The following is a 19,866-nucleotide window of genomic DNA, read 5'->3' as shown; positions in this document are numbered from 1 at the left end:
TGTTAAGCTACTATATGCACCACGTTTCGACATTGTGACTCCACTAAAAAACACAGACAAATGACCCCTTCTGTCCGGCTATCCTCTCCCCTCTCAGCTTGTTTCTGAAGGGGTGAAGGTCACATTCCTACAAACAAGAGCTATGGGGATTCCCTCTCTTATCTGCCGTTGGCACATCTGTTAAGCATAACAAGAACCTTTTCAAGAAGAAAAGGGAGATGAGTCATCTGTTGGAATTTCTTATGTAGCAACCACTTTGGTCTTTCTTGGAAAGATTTATGTTAAATATTGGAAACCTGACTTCGAATTATACAAATTTAACCTTCAAAATTCGAATTAAGTAGTCATTTTTAACATTGTTTTAAATAGGGGTTTCAAGGGGAATATGCTTTTGTTTGAATTATCCAAGTTCGAATTAAAGAGAGAGCACTGTATAAAAAATTGTTGCAAAATAACCCCGAAAAAATGTTATTTTAAAAGTGGCTTTGTAGATACTTCATTCAAGTTTCACCTAACTTTTCACAGTTAAAGCCACTTTCAAAATAAAAATTGTATTGCTTTGTATTAGTTTGTAACTTACTTTTGAAAATAAATTTGGGGAAAAACTCAATTATGCTTTTAAGGGGAGGAAAGAGATGGGGCTGGTCATAGGCTGGCTGTAGAATGATGCTATTCATGTTTCTTCTGTGTATGTTTAAGACTTACATCTAATTTTACTTTACATTTAGATAATTCCATATGATGGTGTTCGAACCACTCCCAAACGACCAAGTGAAGGGCAAGCTCGAGCTAAATTCAATTTTGTTGCACAGACTCACCTTGAACTTTCACTAATCAAAGGTATGTTAAATTTTAACATTCTCTTTAAGTAATTACTTTATTATTTAATGCACATTAAATGTACTTACATATTCATGTACCAGTCATGGGCATCATCAGAAATTTTTGTAGGGGAGGGGAGGGGGGTTAGGTCATTGAAAAAATTTGATTAGTAGAAATAATAATAATAATAACAATAATTATTATTATCACAGCTATAGTAGTTATCTTAGAATAATAACTATTATAAGTTAATAAAAACAAACCAATTTTATTCTAAATTTATTTTTGTTGTTGTTATTATTATGAGACATTCCATGTGAAAGTGCCTCTGAACCTCAAGTTTTAAAATTAATTGCAATGCTGTAACTTTATCCTATCTTGTAAGTAAACAATCTAAAACAGTCATTTGGATAAAATTCAAGTATTATACAGGGCTACTACAAAAGAAATGGACACTTTCAGTGCATTATAAATCAAAAACTATTTATGTTATCAGGAAACACTTTTCAATGTTTTATAAAGTAATTCTTTAAGTTTTGTTTCAGGAACTCACAGAAGTTCAATATGTGCTCCTTGTGTCACACGGCACACATCAAGAAATCTCGACGTTTAACCTTGTCATCTTCCTTTAGATGCTGTAATTACTGCAATCTGTAAGGCGTCGTTTTCAGTCTCTTCCGTAAAATTTTCCACACAGTTTGTTGTGGCACTTGTAGTTCCAAACTCGCCCTTGCTGTGGACTTTGCTGAAAAACAGCACGGACACGATGCACTTTTTCTTCTGACATGGTGGGTCTTCCCGGACTTTTGCCTTTACATAAACACCCTATTGTTCCAAATTTTCTGTACCAATCGGAGATCGACTGTCTAGTAGTTGCTGGATTTCCGAAACGTGTCCCAAAATGTTGTTGTACGACAGTAACAGAGTTTGTTTTGGCTAGTTCAAGAAAACAATATGATTTTTGAACAGCGTTTGCAGCCATCTTACCAATTGTTGCACCCAAACAACAATCAGCGACAACAACAAACACCAACAATGTGTCTTATCTAAACTTCTACAGTTCCTCAACCTAACCGCGCAAAATTCATGTCGATATAACAAATAGTTTTTGTTTTATACAACATTGAAAGTGTCTATTTCAATTGTAGTAGCCCTGTATATATGAGTAAGAAGGTAGAAGGTATTTTACATATTATTCCTTTATTTTAACTTTTTGATTTACTTGTGTTTTCTATTGTGTCCCACCCATGACACCAAAAAACAAATAATGTCTCCTTTATCTGTTACATTTCCTTCTCACTTCCACTAGGATATTACAAGATCAATTGCCTTCTCTCTTTGTCTTAGATAATTTATTTTTCATCATTTGACAATTCACAGAAATTATATTTCTTATTAAGTGAAGAGGTAGTGTTTCGTCTGTCCCAACAGTGACACAAAATTGTTCACTTATAGCTACAAATCTGGAAAGGTATTTTAAGGGTAGTTGTGTTGAATCAACAGTGTTAAGTTTAATTTTCATTGCACAGAAACTGTAAGAAAAATACAAAGGCTGTCGCAGAGAAGGTGAGACTAATTCCTGTATAGGACAACAGCGACCTCCATTGGGTAGCAAATGTACTCGGGTGAAAATCTGGTGGTTCCTTAGCTACCGATTGAGACCAAAATGAGTGCAATAGGTCAAAAAGTCGTGACTGCGGAGCAGTTAAAAGACAAGCATGTCCAAGAATCATTAAAATGAAACAAAAAAATTACAAACCACAACATTTTTATTGAGTAGACGTACATCCTTTTCAAAATAGGCACCATTGACAGCTAACCAAGGGTCCATAGGCTCCTGCCACTTTGTGAATGTCTTTGAAAATTCGTCGTGAGGTAGCGAACTGAAGAAAACTTACGCTGCGGTGATCACTTCTTTGTTCGTCATGAAATGACAACCACGTAAAGCGGCCTTTAAAAGTGGAAAAAGCCAAATGTCAGAGGGTGCAAGTTCCAGGCTGTATGCTGGATGCAGGAAATTCTCTATTTTTCTCTTCGTTGCGTAATTCTGAAAAGCACGCGTTGTATGTGGGCATGCGTTATCATGGTACAATATGATTAGCCTGATTCACACCCATCTTCGAACAACTTGTGCCATCGGTGCACTGTGGCTCTACTCAGTCTGTCTTCATCGGCATACGCCTGTTGAAACATTGCATATGTTTCCGAAGCACGTTTCCCTAAACACCAATAAAATTTTATGGCATGTCACTGTTAATCTTGAATACTCATCGCGAAAAGCAATGTTATACACAAAAACCTGGAGGGGTACACGAAACACGTTCCACATAAATCAACACAGCTGCTCACTAACGTGGTTTTGCAACATGTGACAACATGCTACGGAAACAGAATGAGTCATCCTACACGACGCGACTAGTGCCGAAACAATAGGCAGTGTTGCCAAGCCAGGAAGAAATGTGTCTCACCTTCTCTGCGACAGCCTTTGTAGTTACTTTAATATCAAAAATGTAGTTCACGTGTCCCACCTGTAACAATGGAATTATTAATATTATATAAATGTATAAACTTTGCTCCTCGATCCACCATATGAGTGAATATCCAATACGACTGTTGTCCATTTTTTTTCTTGTATTTCGTACACTTAGTAAACAGAAATTCATAGTTATTGTATTTTGTTATTAACTTTCGTACACCTTGTTCAAGAAAAGGCTTTAAAAGTTGGAGGGAAATTTTACTCATAAAGTTTAGGTTGTGTGAACTCTCACAAAAAAATATATATATAATTTCTGATACTTGGGATGCTCTGAAACCATTTATTCTTTGGATTAAATGGCAGAATATGAAAATATAACCAGGTTCCCCTATTTTACACTAAATTATTTTGATATAATGAAGTTTTAGTTTGGTTATTCACTTCAAATAACAACTAAATAAACTTTATTTCTGTTATTGACAATAAAAATAACAAGCTTCTGCTTTTTAAATCTTGAAGGATGCCAATTTCCAGAGGAGGGATTGATGGACCTGTTTTAGCTGTCCCTCTCCCAATGCCCATGGTACAAGTTTATTTTATTTGATAATTTCAGGGACCACTGTCACCATCCACATTGGAAATGGTGGTTATCACTTTGCTGGGCTTCTGGTCTGCTTCGTTATGCCAACACATAATCTTCTTTTTAAAGAATGTTAAAGCAACCTGCCGTTCTGCTGTTATACTTCTAAGAGAGAATTGTGTCAACAAGTAACATTATATTTATTGCTGCACATGTTTGTTTTAGGTGAATTGGTAGTCTTAACCCAGAGGGTGGATGACAATTGGTTTGAAGGTCGAATTGGTAACAGGAAAGGTATATTTCCTGTTTCTTATGTGGATGTGTTGGTAGAACCAGGAGAGAGGCCAGGTATGTTCAAAAGTAGTTTTTCATTTATACAGAAAAAAAAAAGTATGTTAAGTAGTACTAGATATATGTATTGTTTCTTTAAGTAATATACATCACTGAAAGCACTGATAATATCATGACACTTCACAAACATATGATGTCATCACTGAGTAACAAATAACTTCATATTGTTTCGAATGTGAGAAGACACTTTGCACTGAAAAGTGCATTTAGTTATACCGGTATTAAAATCCAGATACAAATTCAGATCACAGTATAGCATGAAAGTAAAGCCTACTAAGCGATATTGATGATACCCCTTTTCAGTGCTCGAAAAATCTTCATCAGAGCTAGGTGCCAGCTCTGAAATTCAGGCACCAGGAAACCACCTACTGGCAATTGTCTATACTATAAGAAGTTGAGCATCAGCATATTCAAAACATTGCTAAATCATGCGAGAAGGCAGAAAATTAGGGGTTGGGGGACAAGGAGTAAGGAATAGTTACTGATTCTATGAAATGTTCACAACGTTGATAAAAAATTCATAACACCATTAAGCCTTGTTTCCATGATATGAAAAACTCAATATGCTGACCAAGGCAGAAATTTATTTTATTTTAAAACATAAACTAAACGTAATGTTTCAACCTTCTAGCAAGGTCTTTGTATTTAGTACAGAGTCTGAAGAAGACCTTGCTAGAAGGTTGAAACGTTACGTTTAGTTTATGTTTTAAAATAAAATAAATTTCTGCCTTGATCAGCATATTGAGTTTTTCAAAAAAATCATTTGCTAACTTACGCTGTACTGCAATTTGAACTTAGACTCTTCAAAATTTCATACATGCAAACTTAAAAGAACAGCAATATTACAGCAAGAGATCACAGTCGCCAGGCTGAAATTTTTAGTCGCCATGGCGACCTGGCGACTGGGATTTTTCAAGCCCTGCCCCTTTTCTCCATCTTCAGAATAAATGATGAAAGGATAAGAATGATTTGTTATTGGGTTATTCCATGCCAAATCATCACAAGAAAATGAACTTTTCAACCTGACCATCTCAGATTTTCATGAAATTTGGTAGAATGGTAGAGAACATGAAGTAACTTACATGTGTAAAATTTTAGCCCTCAGTGATACAGTGTGTTCCTACAACAGGGTTGCCAATTTTATATAAAGAAAAATGTCAAATTTATGCTTACAAGGCTTACAAAAAAAAATCATAGCTTTTCTTCTAATTATGGCATAACTTTCATATTTGGCTTATTTTAAAGCTATAGCAGCAGCAAAACTGTGGCTGTCAATTTCCATCACACAAGGAACAAAATGATAAATGAACCAAATGTTACATTAGGTAATATGACAGTAAATCATGCTAAAACAGTCAAATTCCTGGGAGTATGGATTCACGAAAGCTTAAAATGGGACCCACACATAGATCACCTTTCCGCAAAACTAGGTAAAATTATATTTGCCATTAATACACTGAAAACAATATCAAACTTAGAAACATTGAAATTACTATATTACACCATGTTTCAATCTTTATTAACATACGGTATAATCTTCTGGGGAAATTCCACTAATAGTAATAAAATTTTTGTGCTGCAAAAGAAAATTGTCAGAATAATAGCAGGAGCTAAGAGAAATACACCCTGCAGAAGACTGTTTAAAAATTTAGGCATATTACCCTCACCATGCTTGTATATACTTCATCTGCTGATGTATGTAAAAACTGACTTAGACGATTCCTTCAAATGTAACAACTCTTCACATACATATTATACAAGGAATGGCAGCAACCTCACAATACCATCACACAACACCACATTATTTGAGAAAGGACCTAAATACATGGCTGTTCACTGTTTCAATAACCTTCCAAGTGACATAAAAATAATACAATCAGCTACCTCATATAAAAAGCATGTAAAAAAATACCTATTAGATCATTGTTTTTATTCTGTTAAAGAGTACCTGACAATAAATTGCAAATTGTCACATCCTAAATGAACTCCTAGGACATGTATATGTATGTATTGATTTTATCTATTATATGTATGTAAATTAATGTAAACCTTGCAACTAACAGCATGAACAAGGAGAATCAATTATAATGTAATCAATGTTTTTAAATGTTATGTATAATATCTTCATACTTGTACCTATTTGAAAATAATTATTAACTGTAATGTGCTGACATGTTCCATACCATGTGTGGAAAACAACCACTGTACAATGGTCAAAGGAATGAAATAAATCATATCATATCATAACATATAGGAGTATAGTTTTCGTAAAAGATAGTCTTACATGAAAATATTGAAATGGTGACTTTTGACCTTGAATATTTAAAAAAAAGTGTATTCTCAATAATAATAATGGACGTTATAGAGTTAAATGTAATCTCTGGTGGGATCGCTTTGGGAACAAGAATTAAAACCAGTCCAGAATGAACGAGGAACTCAAACAGCTCTTTTTTTGAGACCTACAAATGTTCAATGTGTGCAACACAGCACACATCGACACGTCGATAGTGTCTATCGCTGCAGTGAAACGCTCAGTGAAACTCGTTACAGTCTAGTAAAATTAATGTCTTCTGCAACAGAAATGAAACCAACAGCCTTTATAGTAAAAAAAAATATGACAAATGAATTTAGCACTCTCTCACCTGTAGGTTCTCTGCCATATGGAAAAATAGCACCAAAAATTAACCTTGAAAATTAAAGAAATAATATCTTGAAAATGGTAAATTGTAAACAAAAGAAGTGAAGATAACCAAAATGAAAGAGGCATTGGAAATGGTAATTTGATAAATTATGGTTTCTATTTGATAGAGCTATCTTAAATCTTAATTGAATTATTTTTTTAAAATAATTTTTAGAATTAAAGTAAAAGTTGGTTTCTGACACAAATAACAGCAAACATGTAACAAACTATGTAATTTACATCGTAAAGACACTGGACCAAATTTATAGCTCATGATTTCTTCTGTAGAATAGTTAGAATGGTTCTTGTTTCAAACCAGCAGAGTCAAGGGTTGAGGAGATATGTAGTTTAAAACATGTGTCATGTGTTTCCCAATGTTATGACATGTCCCATTTATTGCGATGTTGGTGTTATCGCTGCAGTGTTTCATTTACTTGATTTTGTTAGATGCTGGTTTCGTAATTTTGAAAAGTACCTATTTCCAAGGGGGATCAACAGATCGTATCAACCCCCCCTCCCAATGTCCACGGTTGTATTTGTATCCTGATTTTCAACAGGCAAAACTATATAGATTATATATACTGTATATATATAATAGCATAATGCATTAAATTACCACTAGGATTTTTATTTATGCATTAATCTGTATACATTTCAGTTACGCCTGCTGGTCCTGTAACAAAACCAATTGGAAGTCCTGCATCACACGCATTGATGATGAATGGAAGCATCCAAACAACCCAAAATCCTAGTTACTACAATCAGAAATTGAGCTATACAAGTCCTTACTCTTCATTAGTAAGTTGATAATGTGTACATATATTTTTTTTAAAAATTCTTAAATATGCATGCATACACAAATTCATTCAATTGTAATGGTAGTAACCAGGGTTGGCAAGGTAATTTACTTGGCGTAGAAAACCAGTTTTTTTACGCAGATGTAGAAAACTAATTTTTTCATAAATTGGTGATATGAAAACTGCCTTAATTATATTGCATTTTAAACTTTAATATTCTTAGATATTTCAGCTGAAGATTGTTTATACAGCCACCTCACCCTCAGTAACAGATTTTTAAAAATAGAAGTGTTTATTCACATATTTTTTAAATATTGAGAAACCTGTTGATATATAGGTCTTGCACTAGTAGTAATATTTATAGGTAAAAGGTAAAGTTTCCCATGCATATAGCACCTTGCCATGAAGGCACATTTAGGGGATGTTGTTAGGACTATATTCACAATTTTAAAGCCAAAATGTCATTTTATATACTGCTTCTGATCTCCACAATTTATGTGGATTGAATGTAAAAGGTTTAGTAACAGCTTCACATTCCTTTTTCATATGTATATATAACAAAAAAATGTTAATTGTTATACATTATACTGAAAAAAATAAACTGCTGATTAGAAACTGGAAAAAAGTGCAAAAATTTGTTCTTCATGGAATAATTGGCAATGAATGCCTACTACTATAATGTAATGGACAGAACATTTAACTACTTATTTTTTGTTTCTAAATTCCAATATAAGAGAACATACAAATTCGGAAGAAAAGTTTTTTAAAGCTTTTTTTTGTTTTTCTGTCGCTGCCAACTGCCATACATAAAAATAACCATCACAAAAAAACATGTTTTCTTTTAATTTTTATGTTTAATTCTACTTTGTTTTTTACATGCTTTACATTTTATATGTATTTTATGCGTAATTTACGTGTCTTGTACAAAACCTTTTTTTGTGCATAATTGCTCAACCCTGGTGGTAACTCAATATTCTATGTCACCAAATCAGAAGATTTATCTCAAGTTAGTAACATCCGTAGGGACATGAAATTACATGCAGAGACAAGATGCAGATAATAGTATTCATTCTTTGGGAAGATGGCTGTCAATGTTTTTCAAGGTACTATGATGAAGGGATACTGCTAAAAATATTTGGAAATGAAAGAAAGGAGATGAAGATCTCCTTTAGTTGGCCTATTTCCTGTTGAAATTTGGACCTGCTGTACAAAACTTATTTGCAGGATAATGTATCAATGTTTACATTTCCATAATTGTAAAACTAGATACATTTATTCATTGTATTACTTAAATGCCTGCCACTCAAATGTTTATCTCTCTCTCTCTGTCGTCTCACACATATACACACATAAGAGCATGTAAATTATTGATAGGGGCACATTTTTTTTGGAAATTAAAAAAAAAGCAAAATTTTGGTACAAAAACAGTTAATTTTGCATTCAAAAGCGGTAAATAAAATAAAATTTCGGTGTTATAGCAGTGCAACTTGGACCAAGAGCTGCACATGAAATGACATTTTAAAATTGTGAATAGTCCTACAGTTGATTAAAAAACTGCACTTATTACACAAAAGAAACATATCTCTTCTAATAGTATATTTATGTAGTTTTTGCATTATTTCGCATTATTTTGTGACAAAACAGGGTAGGAAAATGCACCTTTCATAAACATGAAAAATTAACATTACAATGTGTTGTTTCACATTTTGTTTTTTCATCAAAAACGAAAAATGCATGGCTCTATAATTATGGCCAATCTGAGTACACTTAATGTACTGGTGCCCATTTAGAGAATTTTATTTTTGCATGAAAATTATTATATTCATATATTATCAAGGGTAAATATTATTGCATTAATATCTTATGAAAAACTCAATATGCTGACCAAGGCAGAAATTTATTTTATTATAAAACATAAACTAAACATAACGTTTCAACCTTCTAGCAAGGTCTTCTTCAGACTATGTACTAAGTACAATTGTAACAAGGTACAAGAAAAGGATGATATATATACACACAAAAATACTCCCCTCCAGACTATTAGAAAGTTGTTTTGGAACATTCTAGCAGGTGGCTTTCCCTTGTCAACTTTACTTTCACCTGAAAGTGAATGTGGTTGGACTCTTTATCTCAAGCTCTATTTCCTTCCTTCTTCTCTCGTCTTTCTGTCTTGTCCTTTCCACTCTTTCTAACACCTTCTTCCATTCTTTATTTATCATCAGTTCCAGTTCATTGTGTCTTCTTCACCTTTCTTCTCTATTTCCTTGGCCTCTTTCCATTTTCTCACTAGCATTCTCTTCTCCCTTCCTATCTGCTTAGCCTCATCCCACTCTATTTCATGTCCTGTTTCTCTAGTGTGTTTAAATATCGCATTTCTCTCTCTCTCTCTCAAGTCGTACATCATCCCTATGTTGTTTCAACCTGTCTTTCAGTCTCTTTTTCATTTCTCCTATGTACACACTCTGACATTCTTTACATTTCATTTCGTAGATAATACCTTCCTCTTCCTCTTCTCTGTTTTCCTTTCTCTTGTTTGCATTCTTCGCTATTCTTAAGATGCTTCTCCCTCCCTTCCTGTATGTTTTAATGCCCGCTTTTCTAAGCACTTTGCATATCTTTTCTGTGGTCTTCCCCATACTCCTTATTCCAAACCTCCTCTCTTTCTCTTTCTGTTCCTTTTTTTCTTTCACTTCCAATTCTCCCCTGCCACTTTTCTTCCTTCTTCTGTTTATGTCCAGTCTATCCTCCTTCTCATAGCCATTCTTTTCTAGCTGTTTCCATAGACTATTTATTTTGCCTTCTTTTTCACATTCTTTTGTGCATATTTTCTTGATTCTGTCCTCCATATTCTTTATAAAGTAAAGTAAAAAAGTAAAGTGTTCCCCTGTGCATAGCACCACGCCATGAAGGCGTATAGGGGGTGTGGGGGTAACGCCCCACACTTTCTTGATCCGGTCGTGAGTGGGGGTGATGTGATCAGCATCACGCCCCTAACCGCCTTTACCCCCCAGGGTTTCCCCCAGGTACCCATGTTATTCGACGCTGGGTGGGCGCCGGGGCCGCTTTCACCGTTAGAAAAGTTCCCGGATTTGAACCGGCCGGGGATCGAACCCGGGACCTTGAGCATGGTAGTCAGACGCGTTACCGACTGAGCCAATTTATATAAATTCACCAATTCTTTATAAAATTTATTTTTGTCACCTCACTTACATCACTTCTTTTGTGGCAGAATACCCCTGCTGCACACTTCTTCTGATCCCAAGCAGTTTCAATTTCTTGTCCTCTCTTCCTTTTCATTAATATATCTAGGTAGCTTAACTTGTCTTCTTCTTCTATTTTGAGTTCCAATAATATCCCTCTTTCTTAATCTTGTATTTCTTTGGCAAAAGTCTCGAGCTGCCTCTTCGTTCCCTTCCATATGCCAAAACAATCGTCCACATATCTGCAAAACAGAATCATTTTGTCACCTCCTTTTTCTACTACTTTCTTTTCCCATTCATTCATAACCAATTCAGCCAATGCTGGGCTTAGGCTAGAACCTATATTCAGTCCTTCACTCATTAACATTATTTTATCACCCATTATACTGTAACCATTATTCGAAATGGTTTCCAGCGCCTTCACTACCCTTTTACTATCCCATTCTCCTATAATTCCTTTTTCCATCCTCTTTTTAATAATGTCCGAAACGTGTCCCCTCCTGATGCTCGGGAACATACTTTTCACGTCTAAGTTAAACATTGTCGTCTTCATCTCATTCAAATTTAGTCCTTTTATGAGGTCCACTGCTTGTTCACTGTTCCTAACTGCTCTGCTTTCTTGCTGTGTTACTAACACTTCAATAACTTTCTTAATTTCTTTTCTAAGGGTTCCAAAATATTGTTTCTGCAGTCCATTACTGGTCTGAACTTTATCTCTTCTTTGTGTATCGTTGGAAAGCCTTTCAAACTTGGTAGTCTTCCTGTCTCCTTTATGCACTTCTTGAATCCTCTCCTCCTACAGTCTTGTATGACCTTTTCCCTCATAGTTTGTTCTTCTGTTCCACAAATTTCCTCATATCCGTTCTCTTTTAGGTCTTCATACTTCCTCTCGTACAATTCTCTTTCATATCATGGAAACAAGGCTTAATGGTGTTATAATATCTTATGTACAGTCATGGACACTTCTGGGTTGTAATAATTCCACTGAAAGTTAATGGGAGTGTTGCAACCCAGAAGTGTCCTTCCTGTAAAATTCAGTGTTTGAAATACTGCTCCTATGTAAATTTTTCCAAGTTCTCACTGTTAAGAAGAATTTTTAGTAACTACAAAATGGCTATATTTGACGAACAGAGTGGGAGTTCACTAATTTTTTACTAGATGGATTCGTTGATTTGCGCATGGTCGTAACTAGAACCCAAGTTCGGGGCCTCCCCGATGGCGCAGTGGTAGCGTCATTGCTTTGTAAGCAAGGGGTCCTGGGTTCAATACCCGGTGGAGGCACATAGTGGTTCAGATCACACTTTAACCCTCCGTAACCTGCATGCTTTTCAAAATTTTGAATTATTTTCTTTACCAGGGCAATAATGGTCGGGAAAGCAGTAGGTAACTTATCTTTACTATTCCCCTGAAAACATTGAGGTGTTGGCACTTTTTTTTCTGTCGTTCTTTCAGTTGCTTACACGCCTGTGAAGTGACCGGTCCCCCTTTGGCGGCACTCAGTACCGTGCACGGGAACGTTTCCTATCTTAAATCACGCCACGCCAGCCATGAATTTGGGGGAAATATGAAGAATAAAACCACAGTACATTCTTCAGAATGCAAATTGTTTGTATGCAGAAACCATTGCAGTACCCATACGAAATGTCGGAGTATTCAAAATAACGATATTGAAAAGTGACTACATTCGGTTCCTTAGATTTGAGTCTTTTCTTACGTATACCTCGTAAGAGTACGAGAAACAAATTGAGATTTGAACATTTTAAAAATATTTCAAAAGTTTCTTCGACGTGTGTATTCTACATTTGATTGCTTTTTTGCGAGTCAGTAAGATTTTGACAGTTTTTTGGAACAAATAGTTTCTTTCTACGCCCATATAACTTGTACGATTTCAATTCGCTTCGAAAAATATGTTGAAATTAATTTGAAAAAATAATTTGAATTTTTTTTAAAAATACGTTGAACACTTTTGGAAAATACTTTGATAATTTTTAGTGCCTTCATTATATGGCAAAGTTTTAATTACGTTTAGAAAAATATTTTGGTCATTTGCTTGTAATTCTATGAGATTTTAATTTTTTTTTACTTTTCCTTTAATAGCTGATAAAAACGTCTGAATGGATATGATTGCGTTCATGTATATTTCGCCCGATTTCCAGTAAGTGCTAGTGTAATTCAACCTCGATTGGCATCAATAATTGACGTAAATAATGTTAGGTTTGATAAGGCGGCACTGAGTGCCTTGCGCGGGGCATTTGTGCTGCAATGAGGATGCGGATGGCGGAGGGTTAAACTGTAGGTTCAGTCCCAATTAGCCTTAATGTGTATAAAGTGGACTTAAAACACCAACTTAAACCTTTAAACCTTTAGAACCCAAGTTCTTTTGTATCTTCATCTTCCAAAATAAGTACATAAATATGCAACAAAATGTGATAAAACATATAAAATGGCTGAAATATGTAATTTTCAAAAATAGTATTTATTGCCAATTCCCACTCATGTTATATTTATTTTTGTAGAACAGTTTGTACTTTAATAATATCAAATGAAGACAATTAAGTAGCAATTGAAATATTTTACATATAAAAATTATTCACAATTCTTTGGCAATGAAAAGACATTGTACTGTTCATATTTATGAACAACAAAAGAGGAGAATTTGAGACTGTGGGCAAATGGCACCAAAGTGTCAAGTTTCAGTTTTGACCACTGATACAGTCATGGACATTTCTGAATTGTAACAAACCCATTGACTTTCAATGAGATTGCTACAATCCAGAATTGTCCATGACTGTACAATTCTAAGGGGGATTTTACACCCAAGTTACCTTGACAATGAACCAATCTATAACATTGTTTCATACTGAAGTGACATGGCTTGTCACTTTCGGTGTCAAAGTATCCTAGAAGATTTTAACCATGTCTGATTTTTTGTCTTCTTTATTCAAGACTCGTCATGGATATTCTTCAAATCAGCTGGCACCAGTCAACCAAACGTTACACATAGACACTCACTCTGAACCAGTTCCGTAAGTAATAATTTCTGCTAGTTTTCAGTGTTTTGAAGTAACAAGTAACAGCTTTTTCTTTATTTTAATAATATTAACATGGGCTGAGCTGATACCACTTTGAACCATTACCGATAGTCTCACCGATACTTTAAAATTGTAAGAATGAACATGTATTCATTAACAATAATGTGTAAGTATTCCACTATAATTACATGCATCAATTTACCAAGAGTTTTGCTTTGAAATATACAAAAATTATATTAGAATATGTACATAAATATGTAACAATAAATTATACAATATGTACCTAAATACGTATGTCTGATCAAAAGGATATGTAGCTAAATATGCAGTATCAAAAAATATGTAATCGAGTATTCAAACAATTTGAACATATTCAACATCATTTTAAGGGCATAAGTTGTTCAAATTAAAATTTGTTTCAAATTTATAAACTCAAAGAAGCACAGCAACGTGTACGTATTTAACAAACCAATTTTGTCAACTATTAATTACGTTTCACATTGGAAATTAATGTATGTAAGAAAGCTGTTTGTAACTTTCGAATCAAATTGTAAAAAAAAAAACTCTACAGAAAGAACAATCGACTTAAAATACATAGTTACTTTTGTACTTTTTGTACAAGAGATCATATTGTGTAACTCGCTACGTACAGGAAAGTAGCTTTCTTGTCCACCAATGCCAAGTTTCTATGTGCTTTGCCTAAACCTAAAAGTGAAACGAAAATATGTAAATGTAACCGGAAAGGGGGTAGAAACTCAGCATCTTTCGATAAATAACAGTGCCCCTATATTTATTTACCCTTTTTTGTCTTCAGCCTGTCTTTCGACTTGTTAGTCAATTTTAGGTGACTGTAGACATTAAGCATCTCATTGGTTAGAAAATATGACATCACATGAGCTACAAATTTTCTTCTTGTTTCAGAGATCGAAAATATAGGAAAAAGGTTCAAGATACGAAAAAATCCCCGAAATATGCTGTTTTATGTAAATATATGTAACATAAAACTTATGCAAAATCATGTCAGTTATATAATTTGTTGACATTTTCCTGTTCAAGGTTTGTATCTAGAGAGGAATAGAATATGTAATTACATACAAATCCGGGCTCTAGTCATCACAAAATTAATTATTTTCACACAAAACTGGTGGAAAGTAAAGACAAACTTTTAATTTTGCATAATTTCCAGGATAATTAGACTCCACAAAAGTGTCGAGATGCATTTTTGCGCAGCCCATGAAGCTGGAAAAGTATCATTCGGTATTGGTAAATAAATTCCAACCGATACTTTCTGATAGCGATACCAATACATCGGCATCGGCTCAGCCCTAATAATAACTGTAACTACAACTCAGTTGCTACTAGTCGACCCCTTACCACCTTCTCCCCCCGCAACAAGAAAAAGTAAACAAATGCTCCCTTGGTCAAAATATCCATTTTTTTGTGTTATATTTAATGGTATACTAAATGTGACTGAGTGTCCCCTCCAATGTTTTTTTTTCTGGTGCTGTCATTGAAAATCATTAGGTGCATGCATATTTAGTTTTTGAAGAAAACACAAAATGTGAAATTACACACTGTAATGTTAATTTTTCATGTTTTTGAAAGGTGTGAGGTGAAGTTTGCTACCGTGTTTTGTCATGGAATGAACTGCAAAATGAGAAATAAAACTCTCAAACATTAAATTTAGGGTTTATTTACTAACATGGCCTTCTGCGGTCTGAATTATCCTGAGAGTTATGCAATTGATTAAACCTGCTGTAACTATTTGAGAAGGAATATACTCGGTACTCTGATAACTATATAAATGTGCTAATAGAAGTGAAATGTTAATTTTGTGTAATAAGTATAGTTTTTGATAATCATAAATAGAGCAATCCCATTGTTTGTCAACTTTTGTGTAGTAACTTTCTATAGTTTGGAGGTTCATATTTCTATCCATTATGCTATTTAGTTGAAGTACATGCAAATTTCTTTGTTGTCAAAGTTATCTTATTTCGCAGGTATCGAGCACTGTACAACTATAAACCCCAGAATGATGATGAGTTGGAGTTATGTGAGGGCGATACAGTTTATGTTATGGAAAAGTGTGATGATGGCTGGTATGTGGGTTCAAGTCAGAGGACGGGATATTTTGGTACCTTCCCAGGGAATTATGTTGAGAGAATCTGAAAAACAATGATACTGTAGGTAAGTTGTACTCTTACATGAAAGCCCAATCTTCAAGTGAAACAAACAGTTTATTATTTTTTTAAAAAAGTATTTATTAACCAGTGAAAACTAATTTTTATGGAGGAGACAGATTAATTGGTACTGTTATTGGTATCGTCCGAATTAGGTGTATCGGATTATCGGTAAAATTACAGATACTTATAATTTAGTGAAAAATTCTGCCATTTTGTTATAATTTTTATGGATAATCTCCATGCCCTATTTTTTTAAAAAAGTAAATGTCTACATATGCATCTTCTTTTGCACTGCAGTCACCTCGAAACACAAAACACACATTTATTAAGGAGGTCAATGAACCATTCAGAGTTTTTAAGGACCATTTAGAATTTTATATCTGCCCATCCAGGGGGGATAAAAGTAATGATTGATTTCTTTGATTTAAAACAAAAAAAAAAAAAAAAACACGTTTACAGAAAAGCTTTTTCTAGTAAACGGGCTTGTAAAAATATGTGAACAGTTTGATTATAGCAGATTAAAATATGCAAAAGTATTTTTTTTTTGTTTCTGATACTATGGAAACATTTGCTGAGTGTATTAATAAAACCTATAACAATTTCAGTAACTTAAAATATTTTCAAAAGTCTTTGTAGCGGAGTTTTGGGAATTTTTCTTAATGAGTTTGCAAAATATCAGCTGCCATGTTTATTTACAGTTTAACGATAATGACACTATTTAACATGATTAGTATTTTGTATATTTTTCTCTACAAAATGTTAGCTATTTTTGCCTTTAAAAATTATTGAATTTTAAATAAAGAGAAATTTAAGTGTGTGTACAGTTTACATATTACATTTCCTTTTGTATGAGCTTCACCCCATCAGTGCATATGTATTTTGTTTCATTTCTCCCTTTCTAAGAGCCTAATAAACACCATTAAGTGATTACAAGATTAAAGTATTCATTGACTGGATTTATTTTACTTTGCCTTTGTGTTACTTTTGGCTAATTTGCGAAGATAGGGATGAGTGATGATATGATGAATGGACACTCACAAACACCCATGCCGAGGCCAGGATTCGAACCCAGGATCCGTAGCATGATGTGCTAACCATTCCATCACAGAGGCTGGCACAAGATTAATGTTTTCGCCAAAAGTGATTCTGATATCTAATTCTACAAATTATTATTTATTACAAGTGATTTAAATCTAATCCACCTTGGGCCCCACCCTACTAATTTTTACTCGATAAACCTCAAACTGTAACAGGATGAAATAAAAATGGCAGAAAAGTGTAGGTTACCGTAACAAGAGGGGGTAAAATTTTCCCGAGTTCTCTAAAACCATGTATATGTGTGTGTATACAGGGTGTTACTTTCACAGCATGTTGGGGACATCAAGACCAAAAACTTTCCTCGGTAATGTTGTGCTCATTCAAGTCTCGTGTTGAAGCTACAAAACCTCAATAAATGGCATTTTTTCATGTATGTAGCCAAGTGTCAGATTCATGGTTGCCATTGCCAATTTACTTTTCTATCAGATAACATACTTAAAGCAATAATATTATATGGAGACAAGCATCATGCCAGAACAGACACAAGCAGTTTGAAGTCAGCTGGTGATTGGGCAGGTAAATGGTCGACTTTCGATCTTAGCATTGAGCTTTCTGGGTTTGAGTCCTACACTGGGCATTTTCTTTGTGAATGTCCCTTCATCGCACTATAGCCCAGATATTTATGTAATTACAAATTTTTACCATTGTATGTAGCTAAGCAAAAATTATAAATGTGAATTTCATGTTTTATATTGTGAGGTTTATTACATATTTCCCATCTACGTTACATATTTGTACATACAGTGCAGTATTTGGGCCGTTTTTTCGTTGAGTAAGGAGCTATAATTGTGGGACAAACATTCAAACTTTGACTTCTCCCGAAATTAAAAAAGAAAACAACAACAGCACTCGAAATGTATTTAGTGGTTCGCTGTGCATCACTTTAACATGGCATGTACTGAAACAGAAGCACTTTTTATTTCTTTAAATAAATAATGTATTTTTGCATTAAATGTACATTTTATGTTTTGCCTGACAAATCATTTTGTTCATTCAATGAGAAGAGTATTTTTCAACATTGCATAAATTTGAATGCATCTCCCGCAGCATCTGTACTCAAACAGTTGTCATTCACCTTACCAGTTTATGAATTTTCCAATGCAATTGAGCACATTTCAATTTTATTATTTCAAGAAAACTTGAATAATATTGAGAAATTCATTTAGTATAAATACTAGGGCTGAGCCAATACCAATACTTGAAAATTGCAATAACTAATAGGTGTTCAAAATATAGATTAATATTAGTGTTTAAGTACTCCACTCTATTATGTATCAATTTACCAAGATTTGAGAATTACATCATTATAAAAAATTACATGTTACATTAATACAAAAAATCAGTTTATTCACATGAAACTGGTGCAAAATAAAGTAACTTCAAATTTTCTAGGATAATTAGACCCCTCAAAAATGTCGCAGTGAATTTTTGTGGAGTCCGTGAAAGACTAAAATGCTGGGAAAGTATTGGCAAGTATCAGTAAATAAATACCAACCTATAATTTCCGATACTGATACCACTGGTATCAGCCGATTCCGATACATTGGCATAGGCTCAGCCCTAATACTTCTTATGTTACTGCTACAAACCTAAAAATCTGCAAGAATAAGCATATTAGATACATTTTAAAATACAAATTTTTTACATATTTCGGCCATTTCTCCTACATACGTATTTATGTACATATTTCGCATGTTTTGTCCACTAAAAATCAGGGCCTTACTAATCACCAGGGAACGGATTTATATGTGAATACATATTTATGTATGAAGCTGAAATCAGTTATATTTTGTATTGTCTTTGAGCTTCAAGGCATATAGACTCAAAAAAATTCCGTTTTTATTTTCCATATTTGTACATATATGTTTTACACATTTTAGTTATTTTCATTTATTTATTTCCATATTTCAGAACATCTCAATATATACTCCATATTCGTGCAATAACTACATGCTCCATGTGACCAAAAGAGTTGGGTGAATTTCTTGCGATATTGAACACAGTTTTAGTCAATATCAGTGCTGGCGATTGGGATCCAAAACTGAGGGGCAAGGACGGTTTAATTTCCCTTGGTTTAGCATAGTGGGTGGGGGGGGTAAAAGTGGGAGGTGGCAACTGACCTGGCCACCTTTCTCCCTAATCACCACCCTTGGTCAATATAAATCCATCTTAAGTGACAGAAGGAAATACACCTTTGAACACCTGCAACAAAATTTTGTTAATCATTGTTTTCGAAACCGAAAATGAAAACACATTTTGTTTTACAATTAATGTCAAACGTTTAGTGTCTTGTATTATAAAAAGGTAAATTTTTACAATTTTAAGTCCATGTTTTGGTGAAAAAAAATATGTTTTTACATATTTAGCACATTTTTACTACATATAAATCCATTCCCTGTTAATCATCATTCTTCCTCATTGCCATGATTAGTCAAAAGTGGCAGGAAAGTGATGCTAAATAACAAAACACTTAAATCATGTATGTATCACCATCTGTGAATTATTAAACAATTTCATACATTATGTCTAGAAGTCTTTCCACTCCATAAGTTTGTTATTAGCATACTAAAAAAAGTTGTAATTTACCAAGAGAAAAATAAATGTCAGTGGCAACTTTAAATGTGTACCACGTGGATGCACACGTGCA

General features: G+C 33.9%; 1 protein-coding gene across 12 annotated transcripts in view; it reads left to right on the top strand.

Annotated features, from left to right (window-relative positions):
* LOC145994848 (uncharacterized) overlaps window positions 1-19,866 on the top strand; it is a 448,153-nt gene that overhangs the window by 426,246 nt on the left and 2,041 nt on the right. For all 12 annotated transcript variants that reach the window (XM_083131227.1, XM_083131229.1, XM_083131228.1 and 9 more), the window contains 5 exons: window positions 729-840; window positions 4,104-4,226; window positions 7,568-7,707; window positions 13,853-13,932; window positions 15,939-16,125. In XM_083131227.1, the coding sequence (XP_082987353.1) occupies window positions 729-840; window positions 4,104-4,226; window positions 7,568-7,707; window positions 13,853-13,932; window positions 15,939-16,107 (624 nt within the window). In that variant the 3' untranslated portion in view covers window positions 16,108-16,125. The remainder of the gene's footprint in view (window positions 1-728; window positions 841-4,103; window positions 4,227-7,567; window positions 7,708-13,852; window positions 13,933-15,938; window positions 16,126-19,866) is intronic.

The sequence above is a fragment of the Lepisma saccharinum genome, chromosome 11, assembly GCF_977018435.1.
Source record: "Lepisma saccharinum chromosome 11, izLepSacc3.1, whole genome shotgun sequence".
Classification (NCBI taxonomy): domain Eukaryota; kingdom Metazoa; phylum Arthropoda; class Insecta; order Zygentoma; family Lepismatidae; genus Lepisma; species Lepisma saccharinum.
The sequence above is the reverse complement of the archived record's forward strand: the minus strand, read 5'-3'. Positions and strand labels throughout refer to the sequence as shown.